This window comes from Scyliorhinus canicula, chromosome 12 (assembly GCF_902713615.1).
Source record: "Scyliorhinus canicula chromosome 12, sScyCan1.1, whole genome shotgun sequence".
Lineage (NCBI taxonomy): Eukaryota > Metazoa > Chordata > Chondrichthyes > Carcharhiniformes > Scyliorhinidae > Scyliorhinus > Scyliorhinus canicula.
Window position 1 is genome coordinate 142,704,104 of NC_052157.1, and position 14,417 is coordinate 142,718,520.

Genomic DNA, 14,417 nt, shown 5'->3' on the forward strand with positions numbered 1-14,417 from the left:
TGCGAGATTGAAAATATATCTATTCCAACCTTGAATACTAAAATAAACCTTTCAACCCATCCAACCCATGTTAGTGTTTACCCTCTATTTGAGCTGAAGTCCTAATTCCATGTGCCTGCATTGTTCACTATTTCTCTTTACTTTCACCCGCTGCCCTAACCTATTTATATATGGTTTCTGCGTCAATCACCAACTCCTAAGCCTCACAACTGTTTTTGGTTTTCTTTCCCTTCTCCTAAGTCTAGCATAGATGTTCCTCTGTTCCAGGCCTCTTGTCTGTCTCTATGAATTCTATCTCATTGCTTCATAACGTTTAAACAGTTCTACCAAATCACCTCATAACCTTCACAAAAACAATCTTTCAAGTCTTTATTTGTATTTATAGTGCTCATTCTCGGCCAAGTGAATCTGCAGTATATCCTCTCTATTGCTTCAGCATCCATCCCATTGCATGGAACTCAAACTGTACACATAGTTCAGTTGTGATCTTGCTAACCGTACTACTGTTGAATTTATCTGAAATATTGCAGTGTGATTTTAGTATTCTATATCTTTTAAAACCTACTTCTTGTGACCATCTTACCCTCAAATTCCTCTATCCTTTCATACCAGATTTTCCCCATGCCAAGTATATATTTTTTTCAAGGTATGTACCATCTTACATTTACTAACATTATTGACATTGGTCGTTTTCCTATAATTCATCATTTTTACAGCCCACTTACTTTGCTGAATAGTTCAATATGTCTTTCATTTTAGTTTCTGTATATTTTGCCACTCTGTAACCCCATATCAAATCAATAATGTGCACCATGAAAGAATCCTTCTGGGATACCTGTACCCATATCCATCTAACTTGAGAAATTGCTTTCAAATCCTAACATGTTTCCTCCATTCTAACCAGTTTTTAAATTAGCATATTCTGTACCTCTGGAATATTCTTTACCAGTCTCCTGTGAGATATGCTTTCCGAAAGACTGTGAACTGTACCTCATTCACATTTGTCACCATCTCCAAGAACTTTTATCAGGTTTGTCAAGTATGGTCTTGTCTTACAAAATTGCCTTGCAGTGTGCTCTGGAAACTCTTTGGAATATACTTTATCTGAAAACTAAGTCCAGTTAATTTGTGTATTTTGTTGTATTATGGAAGTTTTCTTTGGTATGGGGGAGGGGTTGCAGGCATTAGTCTTGTTTTCCTAAATGCTCTTGCTCTCCAAGTTATCATTTCTTCATGCAATCGTGTGTAACAGGTGTGGCCGTCTCCAAAACCTGTTTTGTAATGTGGCCTTTGTATTAATCAGAACAAGTATCAAGTTTACCAAAAGAGAGTCTAAAATACAGATTTGCTTCAGAATTTGAGTACATTGTATACGCATTTGTTGGAGTTTGTGGCAGCCAGTCAGAAATTGTCTGAATTATTTGCATTGACCAGTTGCAAATAAATTTGTATCCAAGGATAAAGGGCAATATCACACGTAATAGTCAGTGTTTGAATAGCATAGATTCTAAGTGATGTGTGTTTATCTCTTTCATGCACGTACAAATAAGCACAGCAAGTGGGCAAATGCTCTGTCAATAGGATTAAAGAAGAGCCTTGCTATATTCATCAAATGTAGCTTTATTGCTGGCAGCTGCATTTGTCAAGTGCTTGCAAGTCTAAATGAGAAAAGAACTCCCAAGAGCCGTTCCATTTTTTCAGAATAACTTCTCTGAAAGTGTTTTAGTGATGTGGACACGTGTAGTGGTAATTGGATCAGGGCTGACTAAACCTATAATTCATGGAGGATGTTTTAATGGTTGCGGAGATCAGAATCGGAATACAGAAGTGAATGGTTAGCGTTTGACCTAATACTATTACGTTATCAGTGGCATTATTTTTGCTGTGTGTCTAAACTAAAAAGAAAATGACAAGTCTTTTACTGGATTTACTACCTTAAGCCATGTGTCAAGTGAAAATGGTCACCTGCCAAGTTATATTGCATCAGTGCTATATATTTCAGATTAACAATTGGGCTGCTCTTAATTGTCGCTATCTGTAACACCGGAATTGCACATGGGAGGTTACTGAAATGAAGGTAAATTTTGGAAAATGCAGACTAGGTTCTATGTTAAAACTATGCTCCTAAGTCCTATGTTATTGTGAATAAGACATGGGGTAAGTCATTTGGCCCTTTGAGCCTGCTCTTATTTAGCCTGTACTAAATAAGATCTTTGCTGATTTGGTTGTAGCCTAAACTCTGTTAATAGCGTCAGCCCCCCCTCGTTTAATAAAAATCTATCTAACCCAACCTTAAATAAATTTAAAAGTCCCAGCCTCCACTACCTTAAGGGGAAGAGAATTCGACATTCTATTGACATTCTGAGAGATTAATTCTCTCCGCCATAGGGAGGAAGGAGGGTTGTGAAGACGTGATAGAGAATTCGCTCCTCTGTTTTAAAGGTGAATTCCTTTTATTCTTAAACCATGTCCCCAAAATCTAGTTTCTCGCACAAGAGGAACCATCTTCCTGGTAACCATCCTATTCGGTCCCCTCAATATCTTGCATGTTTTAATAAGAGCACCTCTCATTCTTCTAAACTCCAGTGGGTTTAAGCCTAACCTGTTCAGCCTTTCTTCATAAGATAAGCCCCTTATCCCAGGGCTGAGTTGGGTGAACCTTCTCAGAACTGTTTCTAAAGCCGTTATATCTTTATTCAAATAATGAGACCAAAACTGTACACAATACTCCAGATGTGGTCTCACCACAGCCCTGTACAGCTACAGTAAAACGTCCCTACTTTTATATTCCATTCCTCGCAATAAATGGCAACATTTAATTTGCCTTCCTAATCACTTGCTGTAACGGAATACTAACTTTGTTATTCATGTACCAGGACACCAGATTCCTCTACCACTGAGTTCTGCAACCTCTATCCATTTAAGTAGTACTCTTTTCTATTTTTCATGCCAAAATGGACAACTCCATAAGACCATAAGACAAAGGAGCAGAAATAGGCCACTTGGCCCATCGAGTCTGCTCCACCATTCAATCATGGCTGATATTTTCTCATCCCCATTCTCCTGCCTTCTCCCATAACCCCTGATCCCCTTATTAATCAATAACCTATCTATCTCTGTCTTAAAGACACTCAGTGATTTGGCCTCCACAGCCTTCTGTGGCAAAGAGTTCCACAGATTCACCACCCTTTGGCTGAAGAAATTCCTCCTCATCTCTGTTTTAAAGGATCGTCGCTTTAGTCTGAGATGGTGTCCTCTGGTTCTAGTTTTTCCTACAGGTGGAAACATCCTCTCCATGTCCACTCTATCCAGGCCTTGCAGTATCTTGTAAGTTTCAATAAGATCCTCTCTCATCCTTCTAAACTCCAACGAGTACAGGCCCAGAGTCCTCAAATGTTCCTCATACGACAAGTTCTTCATTCCAGTGATCATTCTTGTGAACCTCCTCTGGACCCCTTCCAAGGCCCAAAACTGCTCACAATACTCCAAATGGGGTCTGACCAGAGCCTTGTACAGCCTCAGAAGTACATCCCTGGTCTTGTATTCTAGCCCTCTTGACATGAATGCTAATATTGCATTTGCCCACATTATATTTCACCTGCCAAAATTTTACCCACTCACGTAACCTGGCTGTATCTCTTTGCAGACTCTCTACCACCTCCTGACAACTTTCTTCCTTCCCTAGCTTGGTGTCATTGGCAGATTTAGCAAACCATACATTTGGTCCCTTCATCCAAGCCATTGATCTAAATAATTGAGGAGCTAGCACTGGCTTCTGTGGCACTCCACTGGCGTCAACTTGGCAACCCAAACTTTACTCATTTATCCCTACTCTCTGCTCCCTCTTTGCTAACCAATCCTTTATCCATGAAGCCAAGGGAGGCATCGTGAGACAGTGATTAGCACTGCTGCCTCACAGCTTCAGGGACCCGGGTTCATTTCCGGCCTCGAGTGACTATCTGTGTGGAGTTTGTACGTTATCCCTGTGTCTGCGTAGGATTCTTCCGGGTGCTGTAGTTTCCTCCCTCAGCCCAAAGATGTGCAGGTTAGGTAGATTGGCTATGCTCAATTGCCCCTTAATGTCCAAAAGAGGTGGGGTTACCGGTATTTAGTGTAGGCGTGGGCCTAAGTTGGATACTCTTTCCAAGGGCCAGTGCACACTCGATGGGCCGATTAGCCTCCTTCTGCACTGTAGGGATTCTAATAGTTACCTCCTATACCATGTGCTCTTGTGTAGTAAACTTTGATGTGGCACCTTGTCAATACTGTTTGGAAATCCCTTTGTCCACTTTGAATGTTACTTCATCTTTCGCAAAGCCATGTTGGCTCTGCCTGATTACATCATAGATATAAGTATCCTGCTATAACTTCCTTAACAATGGATTCTAGCATTTTCCCCAAGACCGATGTTAGTCTAACTAGCTTATAGATTCCTGCTTTCTGCCTCCGTCCGTTTACAGAGATAGGTTCTTGATTAATAAGGGGATCAGGGAATATGGGGAGAAGGCAGGAAAATGGGGATGAGAAACATATCAGCCATGATTGAGTGGTGGAACAAACTCAGTGGGCCGAATGGCCTAATTCTGCTCCTATACCTTATGGTCTTATTAGCTATTTTCCAATCCACTGGGACCCTCCCAGAATCTAAGGAATTTTGGAAGATTATAAGCAATTGCATCAGCTATCTGTGCCGCCACTTATTTTAAGACCCTTGAATTAAGGCCATTTGGTCCTGGGGACCTTTAAGGCTATTAGTTTTCCGAACATCTTTTCCCTCGTGACCTCATGACGTTCAGTTATCTTTGGGAAGTTTTCCAAGTCCTCTACTGTGAAGACAGACACAAAATATCAGTTCAACGCCTCCGACATTTCTTTGGTTTCCATTATCACTTTCCCAGACGTATCTCAAGGACCAACACCAGCTTTAGTTCACCTTTCCTCCTCAAACACTTGTAGAAACTCTTACTGTCTTTTTATTTTACTCGCTAGTTTTCTCTCATACTCTGCTTTCTGCTTCTTTATTATCCTTTTTTGTCATTCCTTACTAATCCTTATAGTCTGTCCAATCCTCTGCACATGCCATTAATCTTTGCCGATTTGGAAAGTATTTCTTTCAATTTACTACTGTCCTTGACTTATTCTACTTTCTGGATGATGCTGAGACTTTCTTTCTCACTGGGATAAATCTTTAATGAGTTATTAAATATATCCTTAAAAGTCTACCACTGCAACTCTACTATCCCACTTTTTAACCTGGTTTTCCCAGTTCAGTTCGGCTTGCTCTACCTCCATACCCTCATAGTTACCTTTATTTAGTTTTGATACGCTAGTCATGGACCCACACTTCTCATTTCAAACTGAACGTGAAATTCTATCATCTTGTGATTGTCCTCACTTAGATGCTCCATTAATCCAGTCTCATTGCACAATACCAGATCTAGAATAACCTGCTTCCTAGTTGGTTCTGGAACATACTGCTCTTAAGATATTGTCCAGAAAGCACTCAATAAACTCATTTTCTAGGTTACCTTTGCCAATCTGATTCTCTCAATCTACATGTAGATTAAAGTCAGCCATAATTAATGCAGTTGTCATTCACATTTACCATGAAGTAAATGATGAGCCATATGCATATTGTCATAAATTAAAATCCATTTAATTTTGGGTAAGTTACGTTCTGTAGTTTTGCATACTTGCCCATCTGGGTTCAAATCCGCCAACACTGATGGAATAGATGTCTGCGCTGTCTTTCGGTTGGTTAAGTGCTACCAAACCGCTGTCATAGTGGGTTTAATTATGTAGTGCAAAATCACTCATTTTGGCTAAGCTGTCAGCCTCACTCAGGCCAGGAGACTGATTGCTGTGGGAAATAGAAACCCTTGCAACAATGCAGAAGAGAGAGTGGTCTTGTAAAGTTGGTTTTGGGCCGGATTCGAGCAGGAGACAATAGGGACCTGTATTATTGCTCATTTTGGACTGATTGATTCTGATCGGGTTCAAAAGTCCAAGATTTTTCTAATTTTCAACACTGCTCTCCCTCACCTTTTTGTAGGGAAAATATTAATGAATTTAAAAAAGAAAATATGTAAGCTTTGTTGTATCGCTGTAACTTTTAAAGTATTGCCACCATTTAAAAAAGAAAGCAGGATGATTTCATTCTATAATTCTGGCAGATGAAAATGTGTAATTGCACACTTAATCAACCTGTGATTGAATCACAGTAGATAAAAATCTACTTCAGTGTGTGGTTAAAATGTTCATTAATTTGCTATGTATTTGTAGATTGGTAACTTCGTACCAAGTACAACCATTACCTGTTCCCTGTATTCATTTGTGAGCAATTGCATATTCAGAAGACATTTCTGCAAATGCTTTAATGCATTCAATTATTAAGCTTAATTTACTCCACAGAGCCTTTTTGAACTTTCAAATATACAACAGAATAAAGATGCCTCTTCAGTAATGTGTGTAGATGGGTAACCTGGTGTCTACATGTTGTAGGATAAAGCTACTGTAGATAAAGGTTTTGTTTTTGGAATTCCTGATTCTAATGAAAATTAAATCATTGCATTGGTTTGGCAATGTAGCAGAATGCAAATTCTTAAATTGAACATCCGGTGTTCATTAGAAAGTGTGAAACGGATCCACAGCCAGTTGTTCACATTGTTTCTTTAGAAGCAAAAGTGCCTGCCTTCTCCTTTGTGAATATTTTTCATATAAATATAAATGATGTCATCCCAAGCAGGCTGTTTTAGGGAGATGACTGAACCGGTTGATATGCGAGAATTTAATTAATACTGAAAGATACCATCACTATCTGAATTGGTTTTGACTCTTTCCCTCAATGTCACTATATACTATATCAAATATCTGACTGTCAGGTACCATGTCTGCCCTAAATTAGACCATTCCTCATGGCACAATGGTTAGCACTGCAGCCTTTCACCGCCAGGGACTCTGGTTCGATTCCGACCTTGGGTAAATGTCTGTGTGGAATTTACACATTCTCCCTGTGCCTGTGTGGGCTTCTTCCGAGTGCTCCAGTTTTCTCTCTCAGTCCACAGATGTGCAGGTTAGGTGGGATTGCTAGATTGTCCCTGTGTCCAAATGTTGGGTGGGGTTACTGGGATAGGGTGGAGGATTGGTCTTGGATAAGGTGCTCTTTCAAAGGGTCAGTGCAGACTCGATGGGCCGAATGGCTTCCTCCTGCACTGTAGGGATTCTGTGACCTCATTACTCTGTTCAACCAAAACTTAATTAAAGCAGATTTGTCATCATTAACTTTATTCAGAGTTAATGGTGAAATGCCAATTGGTTATGAGCCCAACAATTTATTAGTAAGGAATAAAATTGCAAAAACAGTTTAATTTATTATTTGATCGCTTAATTTGTTGCACTTTTGTCCCTTTCCACAAAGGAATAGATGTATGTCTAAAAAAATTAAAAAGCACACAGATGAAACTTGTTCAAATTTCTGGAGCTTTAAATAAAAATATGTTTAGTGACATTTAATGTCTTTATGTCTCTTTTGTAGTTCCATACATATTCAAATTATAAACCCAAAGGACCATAATCATTCAGTATTATGGATTTGATGACCAGGATATAGAGCTAGAGCATTGCTTAATGGAGGAATTAAATAGATGACTGGCAGGGCAGTATTCACTTATGCGCTTGCATTTTAGTTACACTGTCTTTTTGTCACTAAATACTAATCTGGAATGTTTCGGACATGGTTAGATGATGCCACTCTAATGCGATTATTAAGGCTTCTATATTTATGTATTTCTAATTACTGGAACTCCATGAGCTCTCTAGGTTTTCAACATAGTGTAATCTTGGGCTGTTTTTTGTGGGATTTTTATATTACACTTGAGAAACCATGCATATAGATGGCCTCCTGCACTGTAGGGATTCTGTAATTCTACTTGTTTTCCAAATCCAAACTTTTGAGTATTTTCAGCTACAGAAAATCAGAATTAATTCCTGTTTATGAGACAAATTCAAAATAATGGGCCATGTTGCACAAAAGCAATGAAGTAAATCAGCATACAGGTCATTTCTTGTATATGATGGTGTTAACAATATGTTAAATAAATCCAGTGACAGCACTGAACTGGTGAGGCGCAAAATATATTAAAGCTTTCTACTGTGTAACTTTTTGCTGCTTTTGATGCAAGATTGAATGAGCAGCCTACTAAAATGATGTAGAAAAGACAAGGATTCTTAATAATAATTAATAATCTGTATTAGTGTCTCAAGTAGGCTAACATTAACACAGCAATGAAGTTACTGTGAAAATCACATCTCTAATTTGATTTTTAGGCTTACATTTTTTGCATTTAATTTGGCTATCGTACATCGTGTATATTGACATTATAAAATGATTTATATTTAAATATGAATTCACCTATTCAAGAGTTTTTTTAAAAATCAGAGCAACTACAATATGTAGCTATACTCTGAGTTAGTAACTAGAGTGTATATGCTTAAACTCATCACCAAACAAAATGAGGGAGTGATTAGGAGAAACATTTATACATTGTTAGGACATTTCATGTCCTAACAGACACAGTAGTAGAAGTGGCTCCATTAACACTTCAAAGGAAATTGACAAATACTTGGAAAATAAGTATTTCTAATTGTGAAGGCAATGGGTCTAAATGGAAAGATCAGAGAGCTAGAAAATTGCATCATCTGTTTGTAATATTCTGGCCCATAACTTCCTGATTTCCCAGTGCCACGTTTGGGAGGGTATCCCAATTAAATCCTTCGGAAGTTCCTACATAAGGGTTTACCCGGCAATTGGGCCAGAAGAGTTAATTTCCACTGGACAGTTGCCCTGGGAACCACCTGACAGTGATGTTGAGAAATGTGAAATGCACACTACTGAGATCGCTCGATAGATATGGGAAGCTTTCTTCATGGTCAATGAGCTCCTCACTTTGCCACTGGTCAGGGTCTTTGATGGAGGAGAAATCATAAGGTTTGAGCCTTTTTTGTTTAAGTCAAATTGAAAGACATTTTCACATTTCTTGTACAGCTACATGTGAATTATGAACAGATGCACTGAAAATTAAAGTCATTGCCACCTTTTGATTGCTCTGCTACAAGGTGGGGTTTCAGCGTGAGCTGCTATAAGCACCTCCTTTAAATCTCCAATTGCTGCAGGGGAGGCAAACTACCAGGCTGGTAATTTCAGGGTCTACTGTCTTCTAAATTATATTTTGCAAAGGCCCCAATTAGAGTAAATGTAGAATGAAGTGACTCGGTACATTGTATGTTTTAACCACTACAGGATGTTGAAAATGCTGAAGGATCTTAATGTTTGACCACAAAGTCCCAAACCAATACATCTTTTTACCTTCCACCGAATCACTTGAGGCCTAATAACATGAATGTGAACTTGTGTAAATTTAACCCTGTAAGTGTGTTTTCCAGTCCTTTTAGAAAATTGAGTCACTAACCTATTGATTTAAGACAGTCATAACTTGTACTGTCCCATATTATACTCATCAAAATCATGGGACATAGCTAACATTGCTAACTTGCAGCTGTAATGGTTTGGTTCTTTTAGTTGAGGCCCTACTAGAACCCAAATTGCTCTTGTTCCATGATGCTGCCCTTTAATGGACAGGGAAATTAGAAAGTTTTAGTGTTGATCCAAGATATTAAAAGAGAAATAATATACACAGTTGGGCCATAATGTTACGGGTAAATTGGTGTGGGAGAACAGAAGCATAAATTGACCAATTCACTTCTGGCAAGATTATTTGTTTGTAAAACATGCACTGTTCACAGGAGCTTGTAAAATGTTATTTCCAATGGACAATTTCATGCTCACTAATATTATTATCGTGCTGTATTTACAGTGTGGCTGGCCACTCAGAATCATAGCACATTAGTGACCGAGCGCAGTGCTGTGCCTTTTCTTCCAGTCAATCCAGAATATTCTGCAACTAGGAACCAGGTATGTTGAAATACAACAGTATCAACTGAATATATGTTTTTGCTTGTATTTATCATGTCTAAGATAATACATGTGTGTAAAGGTATTTATATAAAAATATCATAAGTATTTTCTGCATAGTATAATGTTATATATTTTAACAGTAAAGAATAAATGAGAAGAGACATTTGCCTGTTCAAGTTGATGTAGTTGTATTTTTACATTTTGCTCATCCTGCAGCATACCACCGTGTTACAGTGAAATTGGCCATTAGAAAGGTGCATGAGTGCGACCTTGTGATTTTGATCATTGTTGCCTGGCCTACCTGACAGTACAGTTGAGATTAAGGATGTTTCTGTGTTCGGAATCACAAATGCAAAGCTATATGTTACAGTAAGCTGGACCACTTGCTCACCTTAATGGCGTTGCTTCAGAATGTGTTTTATCTTTGAAAACACCAAATTTGGTTAAACCCCTTTGCCTATATTCGTCTTTCTCGGCCGAAGTGAGATGGTACTGTGCTGAAAGTTTTCTCAACAAGGTGACTGGACAGGCCCACTGTATTAATTGGCAATCAATGATTACAACCATCGAATTGCTTGTTTATAACCAAAAAAGATTGTTACTGTTTCAGTTGAACATTAAAGCTGTTTCAATAGGATGCATTTACATACCTCACAATCTTTATTTTATTTTTTTGCCACTTCATTTATCTACTTGACTGAGATATTCCGTACTGTACACATGTAGTTTTTAGCTGTTCTCCAGATTTGATACCCAACTGTTAAGCTTTTCAGATCTAAATTTAGCTTGCAAGGTACACCACCTTTGTCAAGCATCTTTCAAGTCCACGTGTATTGTTACTGAATTCTTAACAGAAAACAGACCATGAGACATTGCACATTTGACCGTTGTGCTTATTCAGATATACTGCAGCGAAATAGTTTCCTTTGATTGTTAGATTTGATTGCATATCTTTCCCACAAAAATTCAACCATTGGACTCTTGTCATTTTATTTCCCACATAACTGCAAAAATATGCTGATGTTTGAACTTAAAAAAGACTTGGCTCAGAAATGCTTAAAACAGTAAAATATGAGTGGCCTATTCCTCAAGAGACGGATACATCCAGCTAATGTGCAGTGGCATTGTTGCATTCTATTTCAGTCCAGTTAAATTCCAGTAGAAGCTAGAGAGTGAATGGTTTAAGAACTCAAAAGTAACTCGCTTGGTATTGTGTCATCCTCTGCTGCAAATTGGAGTCTGATAGTTCTGTATTGATGCTAGAAGTACCTTGTATGACTATCCTGTTTAAAACACCTTTTTGTTTTTGTGAGAGAGGGAAATAAGGAGATATGGGGAAGGAGGGCGTGAGGAATCTCTAATACCAGTTTATGGGTGTGGGGAGGTTGGCAGCAGAGGGTGTAAAATCTATTATCTGTATTGGTGGTCATCTCAATTTGAAATTTTCCATGAAGTGTCTCCATCTTGATGACCACTCTTCATTAGTCATGTGGTGCATATTCTAGCAAAGAACATAAAGAAAGACATCCACTTCCAGCATGCCATTCCTTGAAGTATCGCAAAGGCATTCACACATGATGGATTACTTATGACTTTCAGCCACTTATGTAAACAAATGCAACAGCCACTTTAATTACAGCAACAATCTGCACAGAGCAACCTGTTTATCTGTGGAATTTAAGATCACTTCATGGGTAAATACACACTGATACTGAATCATTTAGATTAAGTTGATCCCAGGTTTAATGCCTCGTCTTTATTAAGTGACAGAGATGTGCCTTCTCTGTTCTCCCCTCTGCTGCAGCTCTCCTTTGTTCTTTATAGCAGTAGGTTTATTTGTCTTTTGTCTGACCACAAGGGCTTTTTTTCCCATCTTAACTTCCTTCCAGTCAAAAGTCTCCAGTATCATATGGACTAGAGCTTCTTCTTAGAAAATAAAATTGTAATTGATCCATTAGCAAATAATGCAAATGATTCAAACATTCTTTAAATCTTCAAATTCCACAGACATTTTAAAGAAATTACAAATTTTCCTTGTTATACTTCCTTTGGGTCAAAGCTTGTCACAAACCCGTGGGGAAAAGTGATCATAATCTGAAAATGTTATATTAAGTTTCAGAGTGATACAATTAAGTCCGGAACTTGGGTCTTAAATTTGATCATATCAGTTGTGGAAGTCTGATAGTTGAATTGGCTGAGGTAGATTCGGAAATTAGATTAAAAATATATGATGTTAGACAAACTATGGGGGAAAAAATTATAAATATACAATCCCTTGAAGAATAAAACACCACAGAAAAACTGATATGACTGTGGCTAACTACAGAAAATAGGGATGATAGATGAAAAGAAGAGGTTTCCAATGTTTCCTAAAAGAATATTAGCTTTAGGATTAGGGTGGTTTTACAAAGCATCTGAGGGATAACCAAGGAAGTAAAAAAGAGGCTAAGTTATCAAGAAATGAAAAAAAAAATTGCAAGAGTCTAGCGAAAGTAAAATAGTTACCTTAGAGGCAGCAGCCACACTGCACTCATCCTGCTCCAGGCAGCTGTGCCCACCATCGACAGACCTGAGAAGATTGTAAAGCTTCTCATTTGGGACAAAGGCTACCCTCATATATGTAGATAATGAAGCTTCTTCTCTCTCTCTCTCTCTCTCTCTCTCTCTCTCTCTCTCTCTTCCCCCCCCCCCCTTCCACTGTGGTCAATTCAGCGATCGTATTAATGAAATAGTTAATTTTGATCTGCCAGGACTCGACGAGAGGGAGCGACTGGTCAGGCTATATTTTGACAAATATGTCCTGAAACCTGCCACAGAGGGGAAAAATAGCCTAAGATTAACAAAATTTGACTACCTGAGGGCAGGAGGCCTATAATGAAAGCCACAAGAAACATTGTGAAGCAGACATTCAACCTGCTCGAACAAAGGTTCCACTGTCCTTTATTGCATGTGGATTACTGAACCATAACACACATCTCACATATGCCATAACATTGCCATTATGAGGCATAGCCATTGCCTCCAGGAACTTGAAAGTGAAGGAGGATGAATCCTGAAATCCTTTGCACGGAACGCTTGTCAGAATGCCAGGACTCTGCTTTCAATAAAGCTACCACCCTTTACCACTATGGATACACCATTTCTCACCATTATATCCCATCAGATTCCACAACATCGTGCCCTTTGGCCATAATCCAAGAATAAAAACCATGAAAACCTTGTCTTTAACATCTTTAAAAAGCAACATATCCAATTATACAAACAAATTAGCTGTTCACCCTTGAACATTCCCTTACTGCCCATCTCAAATGTGCCTTTGCCTTTTTCCTGCTTGTACATAGTGCTTGCCAATGGCTGCTGCATGACTGATGGAAGGTTGACTTTCACTGGTGGTGACTGCACATGACCCTGCAGGGTGCCTTTGAGCAGCTCTGGACTTTGAGTGCCTGGCTTCAGACTGCATCACCTCAATGTAGAGCGCAGAAGTCTGGGTTTGCTGGTTGAGCAGTAACTGCAAGGGCATCGGTGGAGTCGCAATAATGGGAGCAGGAATACTGACACTCTGAAAGAGGACAGCAGGCTCATGCTCACTTCCATGGGGAGGCATCATGACAATCCTACTAATCTGTTGAGCTGAACTGCTATGAAAGACTGCAAAACCTCTTTTTGAGCACAGATTTGCAGCAGTGGTGGCAGAATCTCAGAATTGCCATTCAGCCCCTTGTGTCTGCACCAGCTCTCCAAGTGAGCATTATGACTTGGTGCCATTCTCCTGCCTTGACCCCGTAACCCTGTACATTGTTTATATTCAAATAAACATCTAATGCCCTCTTGAATGCCTCCATGAACTTGCCTTCACCACACTTCCAGGCAGTGCATTCAAGACCTGAACCACTGTGTGAATAAGTTTTTTTTTTTTTTCTCGCATTGCATTTGCTTCTTTTGCAAATCATTTAAAATCTTTGCCATCTGGTTCTCAATTCTTTTATGAGCAGGAGCAGTTTCTCCCTATCTGCTCTGTCCAGCCCCCTCATGATTTTTAACACCTCTATCAAATCTCCACTCCAAGGTGCACAGTCTCAACTTCGCCAATCTGTCTTCCTGATTAATGTTACTCTGGAACCATCCTTGAAAACCTCTTCTGTACTCTTCAATGTGTTCACATCTTCCCTAAAGTATGGCGCCCAGAACTGTACACCTTATTCCAGCTGAGGTCTAAGTAATGTCTTGTACAAGTTCAGCATAACCTCCTTGTTCTTATACTCTATACCACTTTAATAAAGCCTATGATACGAGCCAGCAGATGTCTGTGCTTTTACTGACTGAGGTGCAATGGCAAGGACACTGGCTGAGTGGCAGTAATGGGAGCCAGACTCCTCCATGCTCTTCGACAGTGACAGAAGGTCGTCTGATAGGTTTAACATTTCCGTATTGCATTGTCAGC

General features: G+C 39.0%; 1 protein-coding gene across 6 annotated transcripts in view; it reads left to right on the top strand.

Annotated features, from left to right (window-relative positions):
- Positions 1–14,417, top strand: part of git1 (G protein-coupled receptor kinase interacting ArfGAP 1) — a 247,947-nt gene that overhangs the window by 173,023 nt on the left and 60,507 nt on the right. For all 6 annotated transcript variants that reach the window (XM_038814323.1, XM_038814327.1, XM_038814328.1 and 3 more), the window contains one exon: positions 9,873–9,970. In XM_038814323.1, coding sequence (XP_038670251.1) covers positions 9,873–9,970 — 98 coding nt within the window. The remainder of the gene's footprint in view (positions 1–9,872; positions 9,971–14,417) is intronic.